Genomic DNA, 24,234 nt, shown 5'->3' with positions numbered 1-24,234 from the left:
AGAGTTCAGCCCTGCCATTGACTAGCTGTGTGATTTTGGGTAAAGCCTTCACTTCCATTTTATTTTTCTCACTTCTAAACTGAAGAAATTTGACAAATTGACCTTAAGAGGCCCTTCTTACTGGGAGAACTTATGATATTCTAGGATATTTACAAAGTGAGATATGGAGAATCCAGCATTGTTTTGAATACTTCTTTATTTTGTGATTTAGTAAATCAAGTATTCTGTAGCCGATGATCACTTAGAAAAGAGGAAATCAAAATTATAATTAAAATAGCTAATATTTATTGAGTAGGTTTAGATTCTTGCTTGAAGCTGTTTGCTGTAAGAACCATCTCACCTTTTTTTTATAGTTCAGTGTCAACAGAAAAGTTTTCATGCTGTCAAATAATGGATATAGCTAATATGAGAAGTGCTTTCTCTATAGAGGGGAGATAACAGAGGAAGAAAGAAAGGGAGGAGGGAAGGAGGAATGGAAGAAACTAATACTTACTGAACTCTTACTAGGTGTGTGGTAAGAAACAGTTATGTACACATGATCCTTGGCAGAGACAGCTAGGTGTTGTCCAAATTCTAGGCCTTCTTCTTGGGCCCTCAGCCAGATTACATCTCCCAGCCTCTTGCAGATGGTTCTATCTATGTGCCTGAGTTCAGTCGGCAGGATGTGAGTGGAAGTGATGTGTTCTGCCTCCAGCTCCGACTTCAAAAAAGCCTTGCAAACATACTTCTCCCACTCTTTCCCACTTCCAGCTTGCTTGGATGGAGATCATGTTCACGGTGATCTTGAAAGTCATTTGTCTAAGACAGCGGAATGGCTGTTAACCTCTTGCCCTGAACGTTTGAGACATTGTACATTTGGAAGTCCATCTGTTGGAACAGTTTAACATATCCTTGCCAATATACAACATTAAATTTCAAATAGTCTCTATGAAGTGGAGACCATTTTTTTTTTTATAGAAGAGGACCTGAGGCACAAAGTGAGGAGGTAACTTTCTCGGGTTATGCAAGTGGCAAAGCAAAGTTTAAACTCCAGTTCATCCAACTCTGTTCACACAGAAGACTGCAAACGGTCTGTTCATGCATAGAGAAAAGCCTAACAGAGTTCTACAGTAGCAATCCTCTTCATACTTCTTCTACATGTTGGACAAGGAACATCTTTGATGAATTAATGAGCTAAGATAGTAATTCCTACAACATTCTGAACTCAAGATGAACGAGAGGCAATGTGCCACAATGGTGTTAGTCTGACATAATCTAAATCTGCCATTTGCTGACTCTCTAACATTAGCAAAACATTTAATTTCTGTGGGTCACAGCTTTCCTATATGGCAAATGAAAGTAAAAATTAAAAAAACAATCATTTGTCTAAGAATCACTGCTGAATGGTTATCTATCAAAGTTTTCTGTTCCTATTTCCCTTTTATCAATAGCTCTTTCTCAAAAATACAGCATACCTTGTACTCTACTGAATCATACAAAGTAGCTCTGTCCTGGGGTGTAAAAACCTTGAAAAACCAGTGTTGAGTATTAAATAACATTTTGAAGATTAAAAGAAATAATAAATGTGAAGGCCTACCACAGTGCCTAGCATGTAATAGGTGCTCAGTTATACGATCTTTCTCATAAGGCAAAAATGAATCCTTGTTAGTACTGTGTCTGGTACTGTGTTCAGAGTTGCTCGAGCATTCCGGTTTCCTTTTCCTGAATTTATCTATTGGGATATGATTTGCCTTACTATTAGCATAAGTCAGAAGCACCCTGCTCTGTTTTTCAGGAAAAGGAGGTAATTTGGGCTGCAGCCATGTTCTCATTAGAGAAAATGAGGGCAGTTAATGTGTTCAGGAGCAACAAAGCTCTTTTAGTTGCTTAGCAACTGAAGCTGGGGGGTTGGGCAGAGGCTACGTAAGCGGTGGGGGAGAAAAACAGAGAGGAGCATAAAAAGTGATTTTAATGTACAGGTCATTCCCAGATGGAGGAAAAGAGATACATGTATATAGCTGTGGTATTTACAGCTGTAGCTATTTGTTACCTGGCTGGAAAATTTAATGAAATATTTTGAAATGCAGCAGTGGGTAAGTTACAGGGGACATTTATTGTTCTAATGCAATATGTAAACTGTTTATTTAGCATGGAAATACGGGAATGATTTAGAAATCCGCTACATTTGGAAATTTGTCCTTCTCAATAGACACTACTGCCACCACGTGGACAATGCTGGGAGCCTACGGGGAGCTGAAGGAATGAGGGACAGGAGCGAGAGGGGCCCACCTCTGGGGAATGTGGGAGTGGTCTACAGACTGTTGGTTCGTGTACCCCTTAGCACAATTTTGAAACTTTCTGGTGCATTTTTAAGTTGGTATGTAAATATTTTAATTGTAAGTTGAAATGGTTGTTAAGAATATAATCTCCTATGGTTATGAATATCACCATTTAAAAATAAAACTGCCATGTCACTCCTTTTAATGTATATACCGTGGACTCTAAATGCCATAGGGATCTGATATATACCATCAACCATTTTAAAATTTCATGAGCAAGCTCTTTTAAATGAGTAATAGTCACATAATTCCTTTTCTCCCTTAAACTTCTATTTGAATTCTACTTTCCCTATAGACTAATGTCCTGATGTTTTATACATATATATGTTAAATATATATATATAATATATCTACAATATATATATTATATATATATAATATATCTACAATATATATATTATATATATAAGGTTATACATATAATGTTATATATATCATATATTTTTTTTCTTAACAAAACTATATAAATTAGAATTTAAGTTACAAAATTTTTCTGTGACTATAAGGCTTTAGTTATCTATATTTTTTTAGTACACAATTGATTGAAAAACACAAATATATTACAGATGTTGATCAAGAACTATTAAACATTAAAAAGTAGTGCTGTATTCGGAAATCTACACCTTAGATAGATGAAGCTTTAAAAACATTAGGTCACTTACGTATGATGGATATTTGTTATTGCTAGAATCTGGAAAGGATCAGCATCAATATTATATGTATTATATATTTTTTCCAGTTGGAAGCTTCAAGAAACTTCATTCACAGAAATACATAATGGGACTGGAAGAAATTTTATTAGAAAATGTAACCCAAATTCTTTAAATGATTTCTGAGTTACTTGCCAAAAATGACCTAGTACGCTTTCTATATATATTTCTCTATATATTTATTTCCACAATCAGTGGACAACTGTCTTAGCTTTGCTTCAATGGCGTTGACAGCAAAAGAATTGGAAGCTCTCTGACCAGCAAAAGGGTTTGGTACCCAGTCATTAGAATTATTTACTTTCTCAGCACCAATACCAATATTTAAAATCATCTCTGTGATGGACATCCCATAGATTTCTATACTCCAAACAGTGCACCTTTGCAATCTTTGGGTAGGATATAAACTCTTCTTATGAGAGGAAGGGCTTACAGAGGGGAGATGAGAACAGAGTATTATAAAAACGCAACATGGGGCACCTGGGTGGCTGGGTGAACATCTGACTTCAGCCCGGGTCATGATCTCATGGTTCATGAGTTCAAGCCCTGCATCGGGTTCTCTGCTGTCACCACAGAGCCTGCTTCAGATTCTCTGTACCCCCTTTTCTGCCTCTCTCCTGCTTGTGCATGTGCTCTTTCTCTCTCTTTCTCTCTCAAAAATAAAATAATTACCCCTCCCCCCCCAGCCAAACCCTAGAATACAACGTAGCATAACATGTCATACCAGAGTAACAATTGGGCAGAGATCACCAAGGCTATTAAGTTTAGGAATTACCAAGATTATCAGTTATGATATGATTTAAAAATGAATACAAATAGAATTTGAAGATGGAAGGGAATTTGATTCCTTTAAAAATTGTTTGGATATATAACTACCCCTCGAAAATGATTTATACATCCCAGTACAAAATCCCTGGTTTATCCCCAAAACCACTGTATGATGACATTTGCCTAAAGTCTGATACCAAATTGGGCTGTGGCAATGGGAGGTCAGGTGGAGTTTTCAAAGGGTTGAATTTATTGAGTTTAAATAACTCTTCCTTAGTTTGCTTAGTCTTCTGCATTAAAAAGGAGAGGGAGAGAGTGTTGTGAAATGTTAATAGTGATTTTGAAAGCCCATGCTCTGTCGATTCTTCATTTATTATGCTTTTTAAATTGTGACAAGCTAGCCTAAATGAAGGTGAGGTAGTAAATGACCCCAATTCTCAGTGATTTGAGAACAAGTTTTATTCATGTTCATGCTGCATGGTCATTGCAGGTTGGCTATGACTCTGCTCCTTGCTGAAGGCCGTGACAGAGCAGCTTCCCCTTGGGACATGTGGTTTCTTGGCAGAAGGAAAAACAGACATAGAAAACCATGAGCACTGTCTTAAAGCCTGCTCCAAAGGGACACTCATCACTTCCATCTATATTTCTTTGGAAAGGTAAGTGTATAGCCTCTGCTGAGTTCAGCACGGTAAGGTTGTACAAACTTCCTCCAGGATGGGGCAGCAGCTATTCTGACTGATGTTACAGCCTCCTGCACCCATGCAGGAGCCACTGACTTATCGTAGAGAGATAGTAATCATTTTCTAAAATTATTGTATAAAATATTAAATATTTTTACATATTCTCACATCTTATATAAAATGTTTATATGTTATACAAATATGTAAAAATATTTATTTTAGTTAAAAAATTACAAAATATTTCCAACATCCAGAAGAGGTTAATATAACAAAACCATGAATGCTTGTATGCTAAAATTACCAACTGTTAACATTTGCCCCATTGACTTCAGATTCCTTTGTTAAAAAAGAAATAAAACATTGTAGATGCAGTGGGAATATTCCAGCAACCCCATCTTATACTTCTTTTAAGCCTTTTCGTTTCTAGAAGTAACTATCCTGATGCAAGAGTACATTCTTTGTGTCTATTCTTTTTATTATTTATTACAAAAGTGCTTTAAAAATATACATAATGTAGAATGTGCATGTCTCTTTACCTATTACTTTTTCCACTTGGTACTCTGTATTTTAGACGTATCCATGTTGATGCATGTAGGTCTAGTTATTTCACTGAAAGTATTTAATAGTAGTATGCGATATGAATCGATCACTATCCATGTTGTTTGAACTTTAGTTTGTTTACAGCTTTTTGTTATTTTGGGGTCACTGGGAATCTTGTGTTCTGGTCTCACCAGACTGGTTAAGTAGCTGTGTGATCCAGGGCAAGTCGCTTAACTTGCTTCTGTTTCTTCTCTGTAAAATAGGGGACTGAATAAGATGATGTTCAGGGTTCCCTTGGACACTAGACATCTGTAATTTTCTACCATTATCAAAGAGAGATAAAGGGTTGATCCCCACCCCCTCACACTCACTCAAGACTACCTCCTTTTGCATAGTAATGATAAATGTTTATTGACGGAATGAATGATGCAGGACATTGGTGGGGTAGGGTTATTCATGATCTGATGCTGGTTAGAAGCTGTTGTTTCTTGTACTCACCATTTTCACGTTGCCATTTCATGTTAAGCTACCCCATTCACAGGTGCACTGTTGTGTTTCCTTCAGTGTGATTGACCACTTATTCACATACTCATTGAACAGGGTGCTAGTACGTAGGTGAGAAGAACTTAATTTCTGCCTTGGCTGGCCTCACTGTGTGGTGGGGGAAACCAGCTCATTCTTCCTGAGGGAGGGACGTTTGAACTGGATTTTGGAAGATGCATGTGAGACAGCCTGATGGAGAAGAGAAGTGGGGGTGGAAGGAGGGCGTTTAGGAAGAGAGGACAGCTGGGGTAAAGGCATGGATGCAAAAGGGAGTAGGAGGCATGTGAGCACAGAGAGGGGCATGATTGATAGAGGATGGGTGGAAGAGAAGGAAGGCGGAGCGGTGGAGACTGCTGGGGTCTGTGTAGAACTTGGAAAACATTCTAGGTATTTCCAGGAGAAAGTTTTTAATACAAGGAATTTGGTGCTTCCAAAATTGCTGGAAGGCAGAGAAAGCAGCAGTCAGGGGGTTGTTGTGAAGCGTTCAGATTGTGTCACTGTGGCTACTACCCAGAGGTCGGGGAGATGCTGTTTCCTCTGATGGTTGGGAACAGCATGAAACTGTGGCCAGCTGCTACATGGTCCAATCAAATATGGCAGCTGGGAAATCTCAGTGTGCTGCATTCTGTGCTTGAGGAAGAATGGCCCCAGCTTCCTTGCTCTCTACCAAATCCTGCAGGAGAGTAATTAACTGACAGAAGCACAGCTAGCACCTGGTAGCAAGGGGATCTGGGAAATGTAGTTCCCAGGCTTCAGACCCTGTGATAAAGAACTTGGAAGAGGAGCAGAAATGAATGCAATCTGTAGCATAGGAGGGAGGTCAGGTTGGGTCCAGACTGTGAAGGGGCTAGAAAGCCTCGCTCCCAGGGTCAGGAAAATGCTGCATGGGATAACGCCTGAAAGCCTAAAAGCATGGTTATGACCACTTTGTTGTAGAAGCATTGGTGGCACAGGAGACGTCATTCTTTTAAACTAAAAAAGAAAAAATAAAACAAGCTATACTACAATTATTTACTCAACGACTATTATGTACCTAGAACCATGCAGTGAAAAAGGCTTCAAAGGTTTTGTTTGTTTGTCTTTTTAAGTCTTTGTGGTAACTCATCCTCTAATACTCTTTCCCCCAATTTGTTATTGGATGCATGTTTTGTGGTAGATACTGTGAATATGGGTATAAATCATTTATGGTCTCTGACCTTAAGAAGCTAATATTGGTCCCTATGCTTTTCAGTGAAGACTAAGAAGTTTTAGAGAGTTGTTTGGTAGATTAATTTATTGCTTCTCAAAGTAACTTTTGCCAAACCCTAGTTTTGCACAGTACTCTAAGAAAAATAGTCCCACTATCAAACCAATTAAAAAAAAATTGGGGTATGTATTTCTTCTTGCAAATTTAAGTCTAATAAATCCTGTAGTAGCAATAAATTAATTTTATCAGGGTCACCCACTTTCATGTGACTCTTAATAACTATTGGGGCGCCTGGGTGGCTCGGTTGGTTAAGCATCCTACTTCAGCTCAGGTCATGATCTAGTGGTTCATGAGTTCAAGCCCCGTGTCGGGCTCTGTGCTGACAGCTCAGAGCCTGGAGCCTGCTTCGGATTGTCTCCCTTTCTCTCTGCCCCTCCCCCACTTATACTCTGTCTCTGTCTCTCTCTCATCTCTCAAAAATAAATAAAACATTAAAAAAAATTTTTTTTTTAATAACCATCAATAGTTGAGTTTTTCAGGGCACAGTTGGGGAAAGAGTGGATGCTTGTGCAGAAGAACTGGCAGGCTATTTACAAAATGGAATGGAAGAAAGAAAACTTTTAGCTTTATTATTTTTTAGCTTCTGAAGCATTTTCAAATGCTTAAGAAAGTACATTGACCTGATAAAACTGATCTTAACACTAAAAAATCAACAGCTATCAAAGATTACTTTTATGAGATAGTAAGTGCTGTAACAACCATCTAGGAAAACAGAAATCTTGGACAGTGGAAGTTTATAACTATCACGACAGGTTGTTAGATAGTGAGCTTGGCTGCAGCACCAAATTGAATAAAGGCTGTGTTCCAGAGAATTGATAGAAGAGGTTTTGCACATCAGTTATGCCACTGTTGAATCCGTTCACCCGTAGGCCTTGAAAAGATTGAGCAAATGGAAATAAAAATGGATTTTGTGACTTCTTTGGAAACTTATGCTGTGGCTTCACACCCCTGCCTCCCTAGAACCACTAAGGGGAGGTGTGGGAGGTGTTGCTTGCCTCTCCCTCTTTTCTGGTGTCTGACACTGGCCTGGGGGATGTAGGGGTTGTGGGTGAGCCAGCAGCTTTGGCAGCAAAAGGAAGGAGAGGCCGCTATGAGTTTGGCTGGACCTTCTCTCCAAGAATCAGAGCAAAGGGCACCGCATGTGGGCTAACAGTGGATAGAGGCAGCCCTGGACTGTTCTAAATCCCGCCCACGAGCGCCTGTGGAACGGACTGCAGGAAAACCAGAGACTGCGGGAGAATAGCAGCTGCAGGAAAACATACTGCCTGCATTGCAGGAAGTTCAGGCAAATGTTCGCACGCTTTGATCTTGCCAGGGTTAGTAATCTAGGTAAGCACGTTGAGGAAGGGGAAAGGCTCAGTAGAAACAAAGATCCACGCCTTCCTTGCTCGTCTTGAGCCCCAGGTGCAGAAGTTTTAAATGTTCACCTGCATAAATTGAGACTGTCTTTGTAACTTAAAATGGCTATAGAACTTCTGTCATTGGCGGTAACCAGAGAAGTCACAGCACCTGACCTGATGTTCATAACAGGGGCAGATGGGTTACCCCGGTTGACCAGGCTTCAAAGGAGTGTGGGGAGACAAGACAAAATCGCCTTCAGGACTACATCATGAGTCCTGCTTGTTCACTGCACTTACCCCGTGAAAGACAAAAAGGGGAGGCTTGTAGGGAGAAGATATTGGTAGGTGCCTACAATGCAGCACGACCCCATTATAACATAATATACCGCTAAATATATGCTAGTAAAATCCTAACTAATCCTGGTGTATGTGTAGAAACATGCTTAATCCTGTGTTATACAGCTATGAATACCATGGGTTTGAACTGTGCAGGTCCATTTAAATGGATTTTCTTCTTGTCTCTAGCTTTATTGTAAGAATACAATGCACAGTACCTAAACAAAATATGTGTTATGTTATTGGTAAAGCTTCTGGGCAACAGTAGGCCGTTAATAGTTAAGTTTTTGGGGAGTCAAAAGTTATGCTGGATTTTTTACTGCACGGGGGCAGGCACCCCTTAAACCTCATGTTGTTCAAGAGTCAACTGTATGTATGTGCCTTGTGAGAAGGAAGGCTAGAGACTGGGACAGGAAGTGGTGTGTTGGAAGGAAGAGGCCACAGTAAAATAAGAGAGGCAGGAGCTGACTCTAACAGTGCTGGCAAAGGGGCCAGCTCTGTTGGGCGGGGTCCTGTGGTTCCTCCCTTCACCATTTCGGGCCTTCTGAGTACCAAGACTGGGCTCGATACTGGGGTTTCAATGCCGCTTTCCCCAGGACTCTACAATTTAGCAGGGGTGGGGGGACTGACAGTTAACGTGACATAAATGACTGGAGAGCTAACAAAGTAGAGAAAATCAGATTAGGTCTGTTTGGAGGTTAATTTGAAAGTGAGGGTTAACAATGGAATTTGGCTTTGAACTCAAGGTAGGCATTTGCTGGAATGAGAGGCATTTAACCTTGCAGATTTCATGAGAAGTTGGGGAAGTGGTCTGCATTGCATTCACCTGAGCTTCTTTTAAGTGGATAGGCATCAGGATCATCTGGAAGCTCCAAACCTATGGAGATTCTGACTGTAGAAATCAGAGGCTCAAGAGCATAGTCCTATCCTCTCAAGCTCCTGTGTAATTCTGACATATTAAGGTTTGGTGTTTGGGAACTACCGGGAAGTCTCAATCAAAAGATCCGATTTAGGGGCGCCTGGGTGGCTCAGTCGGTTAAGCATCCGACTTTGACTCAGGTCACGATCTCGCGGTCCGTGAGTTCGAGCCCCGCGTCGGGCTCCGGGCTGATGGCTTGGAGCCTGGAGCCTGCTTCTGATTCTGTGTCTCCCTCTCTCTCTGCCCCTTCCCCATTCATATTCTGTCTCTCTCTGTCTCAAAAATAAACGTTAAAAAAAAAAAAAAGATCCGATTTGGGTTTTATGAGGGCTTGGTTAGCTGAGCTGCGACAATGAACAGTCTTGCTGAAATTGGTACACACAGCCCACGAGCAAATACAACCAACATCTCATTAAATGAATTAATTTTTATTGCTATTTTATCAAGTTTAATATTTTTCTAAAAGAAAAACAAATCAGTTTACATATAGGAAAGTTCGAAGCAGATAGCTATAGATAATATAGCCGCTAGAAAAAAGAGCAGAGCTAAATAGGATGAAAACAAAAGCAGTAAGCAGCAATAAAATTAATACCTACACAAAACTAGCAGTGCAACAAGATTAGCTGAAAGCAGCTTTACGTTGAAAAAAAAAAAAAGTTACTTAAATACAGAAATAGCACCTTACCAAAAAGAATTGAGCAATGTAAACTTGGTAGGTAGATTCAAGTATAAAAGTTCTCCCAACTCTTGTACCAGAATGAAAGGGTTTCACAAACCCTGGACAGTGTAGGGCACACACATTCCCTCAGTGCCTACTCACAGCTGCGTGTCCTTAGCAGGGTCCCCAACAATTATTTCTTTTACTAAGTAATACAACGATAGACTCAAGATTGCCATTGCTTTTCCGCTTCTTCAAATACCCAAGTCTAGCTTAGCAGTCCATTTTCATCAGTTGCTCTGTAAGGAACATACGTTCTCCTGACAGACACCACCACCGCATCATTTTATTTTTTTATGTATCACGAAGCCACATGAAAAAGTGTGTCCCGGATACAAAAGGGATTAGTTCTCAGTTTTCTATTGCTGAATATGGTCACAGAGTCTTAATATTCTCATTTAGGGGGTTGGTTGCTCCTTAACACCCCTCAAGAACCGTGAACTCTCTGAGGTTTTTATGGTCATCATGTGAACAGAATAATAATTAAAAAAAAGGGATAGCAAAGAAGTTTAATAAGTGGCGAACATCCAAAAACAGTGAGGGGAAAATCAGATTGGGATGTCTTCCAAATGTAGACCTCTCAAGTGAAAATATTTTTGTGGACGTTCTTAAGTATGGTATATTTAAAAATGCATGTACCCTGTGCAGATATAGATGCTGTGTGTCCTGAAAAGGGCATATTTTTATTTGTTTCAATAAAAGTATAAAACAAATATTAGCTCATATTAGCTCAGGGTAATCATTACCAGGAAATTGTGGATGATTAGAACCATAATTTTATCCATTTAATGCTAGCAAAGATTATAAAAAAGAAAAAAATGCCATGTTGTAAACTTTATAAGTTTAGTGTTGATAAAAATTTTATATAATAACAAATTTATTTAATCTGGCTATCTACCTCAAGTTTTCAAAAATCTCGTGGGGTAATAAGGCTAATATTATCCTGTAGTTAATATAAAGCTACTTTGCTCAGACTCCCAGAGTCTCTTAAATTAATATTTTTATTTCATAGAACATTTTATTGGGTCCAAAAATAATAAAATAGAACCCTACACCAAGATTCTAAATCTAAGACAGAAGCTTAAAAAAGAAAGGGAAAAAGGAAGGAAGGGAGGGAGGAAGCCACTTACTGGAAGAGACAAGAATGAGGTACATATCAAAAAATCTAGGAATAAAAGAGCTAGTTTGGCTACTTGATGAAATCCTAAAGCAATATGGTTTAACAAACGAGTATTGCATAATTGTTTCCAGAATAGTATTCATGTTAGCACAATGAAATCCCTGCACTCACCACTTGTATTTTTCAGAAAAACTGAAAAATAACTGGTTTGCATACTCTTGGATGCTCAACATAATGTGTCCATTTTCCCTCTTACCCTTCCAATAATAAAGAAAAAAAACAAAAGAAAAAATAAAACGATCACCTATCTTCCTATATCAAGTTCCACATCATTAGCTCTTCAGAATTCTACCACAAGGTCCCATCCAGGTTCCAATTTTCCATATAATCACTTGCTACCATCCTGATTTATTCAATAAACAGCGATTCTTTGAAGGCCTCCAAACCTGATACTCTACGGTTAACATTTAAATAAAACACCCACGGGGCACAGAGTGAAGGGAACTGCACATGGTAGGATTTTTACAAATGAACAGTAAACACCTCACGGTTCACACGGGTCAGCTCTCAGGCTGCTGGCGTCCCTCTTGGTTCTCGCGCCCAGACAGGGTTAGCACAGTTCAGTACAGCAAGGTGTGCCATTCACAGTTATTTTGGTCTTGACATTCTGTCATGCATATACATTTATCCACATTATTAGCAGGTTGTGAAGTAAGTGCAGGGCAAATCATAGGAAAAAAGTATAAACATTCAAGTCGTCATACCCTGAAAAAACATGTGTTTTGCTGTAGTTGTAAACTTTTTGCACTAAATCCCATTTCAGGAACAAAATAAATAATACCATAGGATTCACAACTGGAGTTGGCTTCCTGGTGAAGCCTAAGGAAGCAGTAGCTTTTTGAAACTGCAGAAAGGAAGTTTCTCTCACCACAGATCTATAGTCAGGGTGAGGGGAAATACATGCCCAGAACGCTCACCCTGGTTAAGTGCTAGACAGCTCCCCCTTCCCCCAGCAGAAAAACCACAAGGCTCCAGTAGCCTGTTCAGATCTACTTCCAGCAATAAGAGGATTCTTGAATCAAAACCACAGAAGTCAGTTGGTGCTTTCACTGTGACACCACGCACAGAGTCTGGACTCTAACTGGTACTGAATGCACAAATAGTAACAATTACTTTCCGGAAAACAGAGGATCCGTGATGACGGGCAGGTAACCAGAACCAGTGGGTGAAAGACAGAGGAAGGACATGTGCCGAAGACCGGACGGCTTGCGTTCCGTTTTGCATCCAGCGTCAGGGCATCACCTGCGACAGGGAAGTTCAGGTGGTTTGATCCCGCCCCCGCCTGGTGAGGCGTGGGGTTAGTCGGCCCCGCTGCTGGGGATTTCGAGTCTCCTCTGTGCCGAGCTGGTGTTTCGTGACGGATTCCTCTCTCTTCTCCTAAGGACTGGGTCTCCTAGGCTGCCAGGCGTCTTGAAAAATGTCTCACGATGTGTGCGTCGGATGCTCTTGGGGGTCACTGGAACCGGTGACTGAAAAAGCAAATAAAAACATCAGTGAGGTCCAAACTGTCCTCGATCTCTGAACTAAGTAAACCCTGTCCTGGCCTGCGTCATTGTGATCTTCGTGTAAGTGTTCTCTCCTTTGCACTTTTCTGTCACACTCATCTGGGTTGACCTTCCCAGCACTTACAACTGAAATTAACTTTGTTATTTCGTGTGCAGAAAGGCAGCCTAGCAAACAGGTTAGAAGGGTGCCACTGGCGCAACCAGCTGTGTGACCTTGGGCAAATTACTTAACCCATGTGTCCCTCAATGTTTTCATCCATACAACGGGGATGACAAAAGTGACGACTTCACAGAACTGCACGAATTAAACAAGATCATGTTTATCAAGCACCTTTTAGACCACACTGGGCAAACAGCAAGTATCTGCATCTGTCTTGCCGCTTTTTATTTACTTGCTAATATGTATCCTCTTGTGTTAAACGTTGATCTCCTTAATGTTCCCTCAAAGGACAGGGGCCTTTATCCTGTTTACTGGCATATCTTTACTGCCTGGATCAGTGCCTGGCACATAACTGGTGATCAGAAAGCATGTTATTACATTATAATCACCTTTAGAAACTGTTTATTTCAATGTCTAGCAACCTTGTCAGCCTCTGACAGACTTGTCTAAAATATTTTTGGCCACAGCATAACTCTTCCTCTGTGAGAGAAAAGTAACCACTCTGAACAATGCCTAAGGCATAAGAGGAAATCAACACATACTTACTGACTGCTACAAATGGGAGTTTAGGGGGAAATAGGGTATTGATGAATTTATATCGATTATAATAGTCTTATGTGTACATTTGTATACATTATATGTATCTCCTGTCTCCTAAACACTGCATTTTAAGAAATGACAGATGCTAAGAATCTTTGTGTTAGTATCTAGACTTCTGTTTCTCTCGATTATTTCTATAGCTGTACAACGAAAATTCAGGGTGGTCTCCTTTATTGATCTACTGAAATGAAAGCCTGGAGAAATCATCTGACTATTCAGCATTCCTCACAAATACCCCCTGAACCATCACTCAAATAAGTCCCTCTAATTTTAAGGAACAGATTGACAACTAAAAATATTTCTGTCTTTAAGGCACAGCATTTCCTGCCTTAATATCTCCATGCTTTATAAAATAAGCAGATAACTCTGGGTCTACAGTGGAAGCTAGGAAGACCTTGACCTAGAGCCTCCGTCCTACAGTCATGTGACTTAAAGCTAATTAAAGGCAGGCAGACCCCATCACAGAGTGATGACCTTCCTGGGCTCACTTTAGGACTCACCTGCTGTAATTTTACTAAAGAGACTGGATGCCCCCCATACATGGGGGATTCAGGCTGGATGGTGTTGTGTGATCTTGACATCACAGGGCTCAGGTTGAGTGAGCCTGGACACTGAAGCTGAGGGTCTGCGGAGGAGAGTGTCGATGATTTTGGATTAACCATGTTTGCAGGACTGATGAGAAGATGAGCCGTTGATCCGAGGCCAGGCAAGCCAAAATTCACAGGTCCCACATTTGGGATAGCACCAGGGGCAGAGGAAATTGGCCTGGGCATTGTGGGAGAATAGAGAACAGGAAAAGTGCCCAGCGTCGGGGATGGTAAGACCATGCAAGGAATGCTGAGTGATGGCAGCTGACCTGAAGGTGGCCCCACAGGATGGGGGGTCTGACTGCCAGATAAGAGCACATTGAAACCATTTAATCCTGAAACAGAAGCAGAACAAGGTAAGTCAACATAACAGGAAGATTCCATTCCAGCTCACATCCCGCACGGCGCTTCCAAATGAGAAAGAACCCACAAAGAATGGATTCTGCCTGACCAGCCAACCCCCTTCCTGTGTTCTCCCCACCCTGCACTGCGTCTCCTCAGCAATGGCCACGAATGAGATCCCATAACCATCTGTGTGACAATGTGGTAGATGCCCAGGGCTACTGAGAGGGTCAGTTAATGTGAGTTCCACGTCGAGGAGGAAAATGAACTTGGATGGAAAAATTGTTATCTTTATTCTTACAAACTTCTAGCAAATTTATATTTCCCTCAACTTGGATCCTAGGCAACAAATCTGACAGTATTAATAGCACCTTGACTTTGTCACTAGTAAAAATTATTTTTTGTTTTGGTACAATTGGCTTCCCCTTATAATCCTATGTATTTAATAATTTTAAGCATTTGTAAACATTGTGAAGAGGAATCCACAGGCTTTACCAAAGTGTCAGTGGGTCCTTGGCCTAGAAAAAACTAATAATCCCTGTGCTGGGCTGTCATTTTCATTCGGCAGGAACCAAGTCTGTTTCTTGTTCATCAATGTATCTGCACCACTGAGTATCATGCTTACGTCAGACCCTCAAAAAATATTTGCTAGTGGAATAAAGAACATTTTCTAGATAAGAGAACAATAAAAAAACACCTGCCTAACCTGTGAAGTGAATGGAAAGCTGAGGAAAATCAGTTAAAGTCTCTTTGCATTGAGAGCAGCTTTATGTACATGGTGCATATCTTAAAAATTAGGTATCTACTATGTTTCAGCTTTATTTTGAAATACTAACAGCACTTGAGTCTTTCTGTCAGGTCCTATTATCGAAGTGCTTCGGATGTATTATCTTATAAAATTTAGTTCAATTTTGAGAGCACCCCCATTGCATAGCAGCCATGGTTAGTGCTGCTTTACTGGTGAGGATGGCTGAATACTTCATGAAGACTGTAAGTGGCTTTGATGTCCAGCCCTCTGTCTCCAGACCTGGCCCTCGACCACAGTGAATGCTCAGTACCTCCAGATATGCGAGACATCGGCAGGCTAGCTGCACATAGTGGCCATGAGGTTCATGTTGTTCAGTAAACTGAACCAATGCCAGATTCAGCTGAATTATAAAAACAGAATGATCTTTTGAATTGTGCTTTTTTAGCAAATGAAGTTCAACGCATTAACAAAAAACTCACTTGCCCTAATTATTTTCCTAGTATCCTTCCAGTTGGTGAAAACGAAGACAGCCTTTGCCTTTGGTTCACAGAGGGAGGAAACAAGCGGTTTAGAGTAAAATGGCTCAGAGGCTGTACACAGCATCACTAATGGGCTACTTCGGTCAGGTGACGTGGACGAAAATTTAAAAATCTAATTCATGATCTGACTACCCCAAGGGGCCCTAAGACAGGGTGACATCCCTTACCGGCTGGCGACTGTACATAAAGATACTGCAGCAAAGAGGGCTCTTTGGTGCTTTCATTTTCTTTTGAAGACTTTTCAACCTCTGCATCTCTTGAAGAATTTCCCCACTCGGAAGAAACGCAGCAGTTTGCTGAAGCCTTTCCCGAAGCCTGTTCTGCAGCAGAGAGTTGACTCTCCATGTGAATGTCTTCGAGGGGCGCAGATCCTCCGGGACCCAGGGTCTTGGGAGAAGCGATGTCTGTGGAATCTGAGGGTTTCTAAGCACAACCAAGCAGGAACCAGAAAGGCACGTAAAAATCCCAGTAGTACATTTCAAGAACAGCCTTCTCAAAATAGCTAAGACATAAGCAGAAAGGTCAGAGATCGCCATGTGCCACACTGCATCGTGTATGTGAGTTGTTTCGGTCACACTTCTAGGAATGGTGTGAAAATCAAGGACATGTCATGTGCTCCTGGAGGTTTAGGATTCTGAAGCACAGAAATGATGGAGTTTTAATAATGAAAAACTGGCCATGGTATTTACACTATGAAATAAATTTCTGAGCTGCTAACGCATCCAGAGTGTGGATGCATCTTTTAGTGGCCCAGTATGAACGGCAGGATGGGCCCAAAGCCAGTCTTGGTTACCTAAGACATACCCCAGTCAGTCTTCCCTGCTGTTATGCAACCCCAGGCTATATACACAATTAGAACAATTCACTCTGGCGAGAGGGAGGAATAAAAGAGAAGGGGTCGTAACTAAGGTACTGATCTCTATGAGTCTGGCTGACCCACCATGGACTGCTGTCATGACCGTGCTTCTGCTCTCACAGTGTTTTACTGGTCATATCTCATTAACCTTCGAGGGCTACTTTGTGAGAGATACGAACAGCTCACATTTTTGCTCCCTTCACTTTGTAGCTGGGGAAACAGGATCTCTGAACAGGGATGAGAACAGACACAGACACTAAAAGCCAAATAGCACCTGTATTCCTGACTCTGAGACTCTGGTGCCTCCTGGATTACGGTGGCTATTTCAGTGATCTCAACTTGTTTGAAAACAACAACAACAACAAAAAAAACCAAAAACAAACCCAGAAAGTATAGAAAAAGGGAGGAGATCTACAATCATGTTAACGGTGATTGCCTCTATGTGGAAGGATTATGGGTCTTTCTTTTCTATTTTTCATATATCGTTTAGCATGTTATGCAAAGCAGGAGCTTTATAGAAAGCACTTGTTTTTTAAAATTTTTTGAGTATGTGTGCATGCATGCATGCGCTGGGGGGAGGAGTGAGGCAGAGAGAGAGGGAGAGAATTTAAGCGGGATCCATGTTCAGCACAGAGCCTGACGTGGGGCTTGATCCCACGAACCCTGAGATCATGACCTGAGCCAAAGTCAAGAGTTGGATGCTTAACTGACTGAGCCACCCAGGCGCCCCCAAAATCGCTTTTCCTATGGTACTACTTTATGGCAAGACTATGGGAGAGCCAGTCCCAGGCTTAGTTATACAAGTGATACACAAAATACCTTCCATTCCAGACTCAGTAGCTTATTAGTATCTGTGTGTCTTTACTGGGAAGGAATTCTGGGTTAACGGGATGTCACTAAACATGTCCCTCCCTCCCCAAACTCCCTTACCTTGGGCATGACAAGGGCTAGAGGGCTGTCATCATAGTCCCTGCTCTGTCTTTTAGTGGCTGGCTCCTCCTCTTGAGGCTTCCTCTCCTCACCCAGGCGCTTCTGAACTGAGGGTGTGGGTGACTGCTCTGATGCCGTGACCTCCAAGCTTCCACCGTCCCTCTCCGACCCTGAGCCTGACCCTGGGGACGGTCCCTCCTGTAGGTTCCCATACAGCATGAACAGTGAGGTGGAGGGCACGTACACCAAGGGCTGGCCGGTCAGCAGGGCTGGCTTTGGCGTTTCCCCGTCTGAGGCGGCAGAAGACGGTGAGACACCCGCTTGTGCATTCAGACCATTCTGCATGGAGAAGGACTGCAGGTCCGTTTGGGCCACAGAAAATACTTGGTGCGCTAAAGGATTAACACGATATTCTGAGTCAGCAGACAGGGTAGGGGAAGGAGCAACAGGGTCCAGGCTGCTTGACGGAGGCATCACTCTCTTACCGGCAAAGGCCTTTCCCCTGAAATGAAAAGAAACATAATGGGTCTCAACAAGTTATCGTGTTCCACCAGCTCCTGATTCTTTGCCTTCCTCCAGAGAGATGTACCAAAGCAGAAATGAGATAATGCTGCTCATGCTGCTACTGAAGTGTGCCCCTTGAGCACCTATTAGCTAATCCCAGAGGCAGGGGCCCATGTAACGTGGATAGATGGTTAGGGATTGGGAGGGCCGCCTTTGAGGGATCTCAGGTTAGAGCTCAGACTGGCTCCTCCCCTGCTTCTTCTACATCTAATAGTTATCAGTTAGCATAATATTATAATTGTTTTACATAATTATGATAATGATAGCTCTCTGCCACCAGTTTACGAGACTGAAGCTCAGAGGCTCATCAGCCTACTGAGGGTCACCCACCTCTAACGTGATGAAGCTGGGCCTCACACTAGGCACTGTATGACATTCTGGGTAGATAGCAAAGACTGGACCAGAGTTTATTCATTTATTTATTATTTTTTATTTTCATTTATTTTTTTAAAGTTTGTTTATTTTGAGAGGGAGAGAGAGAGAGAGAGAGAGAGAGGAGAGGGGCAGAGAGAATCCCAAGCAGGCTCTGCACTGACAGAACAGAGCCCAATGCAGGGCTTGATGTCACAAACTGCGAGATGGTGACCTGAGCTGATATCAAGAGTCGGACGCCTAACTGACTTTAGCCACCTAGGTGCCCCCAGATCAGAGTTTCATTTAAAGGATACATCTGGTTTGTTTCAAATCCACTGTGACATAAATGAACTGGGCAGTGAGGAAATAAAGTTACCTACTAAATTATTTTCTGCCATTCTTGTCCCGTTCTGTTCAGTATCACAATTTTTAGGCAGAACACATGAAAAATTAACCCCCATTTAACATATGAGATTATAAACAATGTCTGGGTGTTTTCTATGGAAAAATGTCTAAATATTAAAAAACATTTATATTTCTAGTGTATTTTTGGAAACAGGTGAAGAAAATCCTTTTAAGACTCCTCTAAGAGGGGCGCCTGGGTGGCTCAGTCGGTTAAGCGTCCGACTTCGGCTCAGGTCATGATCTCGCGGTATGTGAGTTCGAGCCCCGTGTCGGGCTCTGTGCTGACTGCTCAGAGCCTGGAGCCTGTTTCAGATTCTGTGTCTCCCTCTCTCTGACCCTCCCCCATTCATGCTCTGTCTCTCTCTGTCTCAAAAATAAATAAACATTAAAAAAAAGGACTCTTCTAAGAACTAATCAGTAGGACCTATTTTGCCCGGTCTTGTTGTCCGTGTGCTGAAGTTAAAATGGAGGGCACCGGGCTGCAGAGGTGAGTGTATCTGTCCAACCACAGCCTGAGAGAGTGATCACTACTACTTGGCTGTGAGAAGCTCAACATGGCCATGCTGAGTCTATCACTCACCGTCCTCCCTCTGGTCATCCATCCTCAACCTGTCTACCTCCACCAACAACAGCACCACCGTCTGAGATCCAGGTGTTCTTTGTGATGTCTCTCTACTTCGGTGAGTCTTGCTCACTCACCGTCTTACACTGATTTCTACTCTTCCGTCTGCAGCTGACACAGCTCAGATCTGCACCATGACACAGCAGAAAGGCTGCAGGTGCTGAATCCCACCTGCTTAATAAAAGCGGCCAGAGTGCTGTTCTCCATGGAGTCTACATAGTTCATTATTGTCTGTCTCATAAACCCAAACTCTTCCACCTGGCTTTCAAAGCTCTTTGCCAACCTGACCTATTCACCTCCAACACCCCAAGTTCTTTTTACGAATGATGTTTCCCTTTACTATCCTATTTGGACAAATCATTACAGCTAAACTAATCGGCTTAATGTCCCGGTACTCCCTGACCCCACATCATAATCTGTTTCTTCCCAAATTTGTCCTTAAAAACCACTCTTGTTCCCTCATTAGCACTTCCTCTGCTTCTTCTGATAATACGTGATTTTCTTCAAAATCAGACCCAAAATTTGAATCAAAGAGTCTGGGTTTGAATCCTGGGTTTGAATCAGCACTGTGACTTTGGGCAAGTTATTTAACCTCTTTGGGTTTCCATTTCCTTTCTGTAAAATGAAGAAAAAACAGTACCCACCTCAAACGTTTGTTATGATTAGATGAGTTAATATATATAAAACTTTTGGAACAAGATCTGGTGGTTCATAAACAAAGTTATCTATGGTAATGACAAAATGACTCCTGGAGCTCCAATCTTCAGTCCTCAGTGCCATGTTAGTAGTGGATTGTCTTTTCTCAGTGTATTTGTTTTTATTTTTTCCCATAAGCTTTCATTAGCATAGGGGATCCATTCTTCCTACTTTTGTGTCCTTGATGCTATATCCAGAACAGTGTTAGGCACAAAGGGGAAACAGAAAATTCTTTTTTTTTTTTAAGTATTTATTTATTTTTCAGAGAGAGAAAGAGAGAGAGAGAGAGAGAGTGTGTGTGTGTGTGTGTGTGTGTGTGTGTGTGAGTAGAGGAGAGGCAGAGTGAGAGGGGACAGAGGATCTGAAAGTGGGCTCTGTGCTGACAGCAGAGAACCTGCTATGGGGCTTGAACTCACAAACTGTGGGATCATGACCTGAGCCAAAGTCAGATGCACAACCAACTGAGCCACCCAGGCACCCCAGAAAATTCTTAATAAACAAATGGCTGACTTCTGAGGAAGACTGCTAAATTTACCTTTTGATGGGTTGCATTTCAATGTGTTCAAAGTTAACACCAGAAAATAGAAAAGAATACACTCAGAGTTTTTAAAAACTACTTACTGTGAACTGTCTTCTATTTTCTGTCGGTAAACAGCTGCTAGACTTCCAATTTCTAAGGAGTAGCCACCTGATCCTAAAAAGGAAATTAAAACTCTAACAAAATATGGCAAGAGACTTACACACACCAATTATATATAGTAGGATTCATTATTCACAGCTCAGGGATTATAAGATTATCTCAAATCCATTCTGGTTTTGATTCAAAGAGAGAAATTTCCAGAAGCTAGCTATTAGTGGGGAGTTCAGGTCTCATCAATAATTAGAAACAAAACAAAGAAAACAAGTGTTGCTTTGTAAACCTGATGAATGTCTGAGATGCATCAAACAGACCCAGTTGGCAAACCAGTGGATCTTCATGGCTGACTAGGATGAATTTCAGGCACGGAGCCATGTTCATTCCCTGTGAAGTCAGCAACTCTTTTGCCCTCAACCATCCTTTTACTTCAGGTAAGTGAAAAAAAGGGCATGGCCTCGAGTCAGCTCATTTTAAAATGCCTGGGTAGGGTGACTGTTACATGACAGCTGACGGAGTCCACGGAATAAGAAAAGGCATATACCTTGTTCTTCTCTATAAGGGCTGCTGGGCTCTGAGTTCACTTTCCTCTGGATCCTCTCAGAAGCCTGAACTGTGTTAAAAGAACCATGTCGAGCCAGCCTCTGTTTTGCACAGACTTGAATCTGGCCATATGTTTCTCTTTTCAATTCTGGTAAGACAGATGCAGAAACATCCACTAGTTCTTCATCTAAATAAATGAGAGAATTGGTAGTGTTGTTATATAGCTATAATTCAGGATAATTTTAGCCTTTTTAGAATATAGCTTTGGGAGCCTGTAATTGTAATGGAGCTATCCTATAAATTAAAAACTAAGACAATCAAAGGAATTTTATGAGCCTTGTCTCAAACCCCAATTTCTTTAGATGTACTAATTTTTTTAAGAGTTAGTAAAAGACTATAAAGTGAGACCGAATTCATATATATTCTAAAATTATCCCAACTGCAACAAAAGTAGAGCAAAATGTTCTCCAACCCAAATTAGAATGGACCTGACATTTCAGATGCTTTCTTTGGGCAGAGATATCAAAGGAAAACCCAACCATGCTCAGCCCAACACACATATTTAGAGATTTTAACATTAATTGGGATCAGCCGCTTCTGCCACAGCTCTAGGGCAATGAGTATACGAATCTCTATTTTCTATTATGTTCTATTATGTCTTTCTTAGGCAGTAGGAGGCTCAGTTACTAAGTGACCAAGGGAATAAGGTCAGCAAAAACGTCATGGTTGAAGTGCTGCAGAACAGTGAGAATAGAAGGGCCTTGGAGGCCCATTTTTTTGCTTAAAGAGGCTGTGTAAAATCAGGACAAAACTTCCTGTATAGAGCCAGGCCTATGTTTCTACATAGAAATAGTCCCTGTTGTTTAGTCATTCCCACCCTGTTCATCTGTGTGATTTTTCTTTCTAGGTTCAAAGCATGCACATTTGTTTGTTTATTCATTTATTTTGAAAGAGAGACCGAGGGAATGAGTAGGGGAGGGGCAGACAGAGAATCCCAAGCAGGCTCTGTGCTGTCAGTGCAGAGACCAAAAAACACGCATAATTTTAAGAAATATTTATCTATTTTGAGAGAGAGTAGGTGCCAGTGGGGGTAGCAAGCAGAGAGAGAGGGAGACAGAGAATCCCAAGCAGGCTCCACACTGTCATTACGGAGCCCGATGTGGGGCTGGAACTCATGAAGCGTGAGATCATGACCTGAGCTGAAATCAAGTCAGACACTTAACTGACTGAGCCACCCAGGCACCCCAAAGCATGCCCATTTTAATGAAAAGATTAATAAACTGAAGGGCCCTGCTAGACTTACATTTTCTAAAACACATAAAAACTGAAAAACAAAATCACCTTTACAAAAACCCCCAAAATGGTCTTTAGAAAGTTAAAAATTATAAAATCAAAAAGAAAATGGGTCCAGACAGTAACAGGGAACAAATTTACCCTCCTTTCTGAAACAAAATATCAGACAAAGTATATCAAAACAATGGCTCTCAAGACACTGGACAGCAGGGTCCTTAAAGACAGGAATCAATGGAGTGAGATTGAGGATTGCCCCCCCACTTACTGTCTGGAGAATGTTTCCAAGTTGGAGTATAGGGAAGGGAACCTGGACAGAAACTGGAAGTCTCTCCACATTGAGGTTGGAGCTGGGAGTCAAGGAAAGCCAGGATGGCTAGAATTTGCAGGGCAAAATACCAGAAAGGAGAACCACACAAAAAGAATGGTGGGGATCTGCAGAAGGTACTCCCACTCTTAAGTATTCCGTGGAACACCCACGCATGTGAGAAACCTACCCAATGTTACGGAAAGAACCACTCAAAAGGAGAAGAAGGAATAGTGTCTTGCAGTTCACCCAGGGCTGGGAATAGTGCCTGTTGTCAATAGCTAGCATGGAAAAATCTTGTAATTCATGGGTCACTGGTTAGAATGCTGAAAAGGGTATTATTGCCTCAGTAGTGGGGATAATGCACTAAAGACTAACTGCTGATGGCCCTGCCTACCAAAGCTTAAAAACAAGGCCTGAAAGGTTCACTGTTCCCAAGTAACTTCACTGCATCCCAGAACAAAGCTGAAGAACATTTTTAGAAAAACTGAAATATCTAGCACCCCACATCTTAGTGTCTGGCATATAATTAAAAATTACCAGGTACAAAAAGTTGAGCGAAATATAACCTGCAGTGAAGAGACAAATCAATGGAAATGGATTCAAAAGTGACACATGATAGAATTAGTAGACGGGCACATGAAAACAGGTATTATAATTCCATGAACTCAGGGAACTAGAGGAAAGACTGAACATGTTGAGTAGAGACATCAAAAATCTAAAGGCTCAAGTCAAACTTCCAGTGATAAAAACTGTAATGCTGCAGGAAAAAAATAGTGAATTTGAAGATATACCAATAGAAACTCTCCCAAATGAAACCCAGAAAAGAGAATGAAAGAAACAAAACTGAACTGTGGGACAACTTCAAGCAGCCAAATTTAGGCATAACTGTAGTCCCCAAAGAACAGAAGAGGGGACAGAAAAAAAATCCAAAAAAATAATGGCTGAAAATTTGTCAAAGTTGATAAACACCTTCAACCCATAGATCTAAGAAGCCCAACAAACCCAAGTACAAGAGACATGAAGAAATACCAAAGCACACATAATCAAATCATTTAAAACAAAGCAGAAGGAAAATCTTAAAAGCAACCAGAGACAAAGGACACATTATATCTGGAAGAACAAGATGATGATAGATTTCTAACAAGAAACAATCCAACCTAGAAGACAGTAGAGCAACTTCTTTAAAGTACTGAGAGGAAAAACCTTCAATCCTGAAACCTTTACCCATTGAAAATACCTTTTTAAAAATTTATT

At 41.2% G+C, this 24,234-nt stretch overlaps 1 protein-coding gene across 2 annotated transcripts in view; it reads right to left on the bottom strand.

The window, feature by feature from the left end:
- Positions 1–9,809: 9,809 nt before the first annotated feature.
- Positions 9,810–24,234, bottom strand: part of E2F7 (E2F transcription factor 7) — a 40,203-nt gene continuing 25,778 nt past the window's right edge. The window contains exons 8-13 of one of the 2 annotated variants that reach the window (XM_025926958.2): positions 21,382–21,567; positions 20,825–20,897; positions 17,563–18,064; positions 15,944–16,199; positions 14,061–14,482; positions 9,810–12,764 (exon numbers count right to left, since the gene is read on the bottom strand). In XM_025926958.2, coding sequence (XP_025782743.1) covers positions 12,594–12,764; positions 14,061–14,482; positions 15,944–16,199; positions 17,563–18,064; positions 20,825–20,897; positions 21,382–21,567 — 1,610 coding nt within the window. In that variant the 3' untranslated portion in view covers positions 9,810–12,593. The remainder of the gene's footprint in view (positions 12,765–14,060; positions 14,483–15,943; positions 16,200–17,562; positions 18,065–20,824; positions 20,898–21,381; positions 21,568–24,234) is intronic. The other variant, XM_086712759.1, reaches the window with a different exon arrangement.

The sequence above is a fragment of the Puma concolor genome, chromosome B4 (genome assembly GCF_028749965.1).
Source record: "Puma concolor isolate L17-30 chromosome B4, mPumCon1.1.hap2, whole genome shotgun sequence".
Classification (NCBI taxonomy): domain Eukaryota; kingdom Metazoa; phylum Chordata; class Mammalia; order Carnivora; family Felidae; genus Puma; species Puma concolor.
Note: the sequence above shows the minus strand (reverse complement) of the source record. Positions and strands in the feature narration are given on the sequence as shown.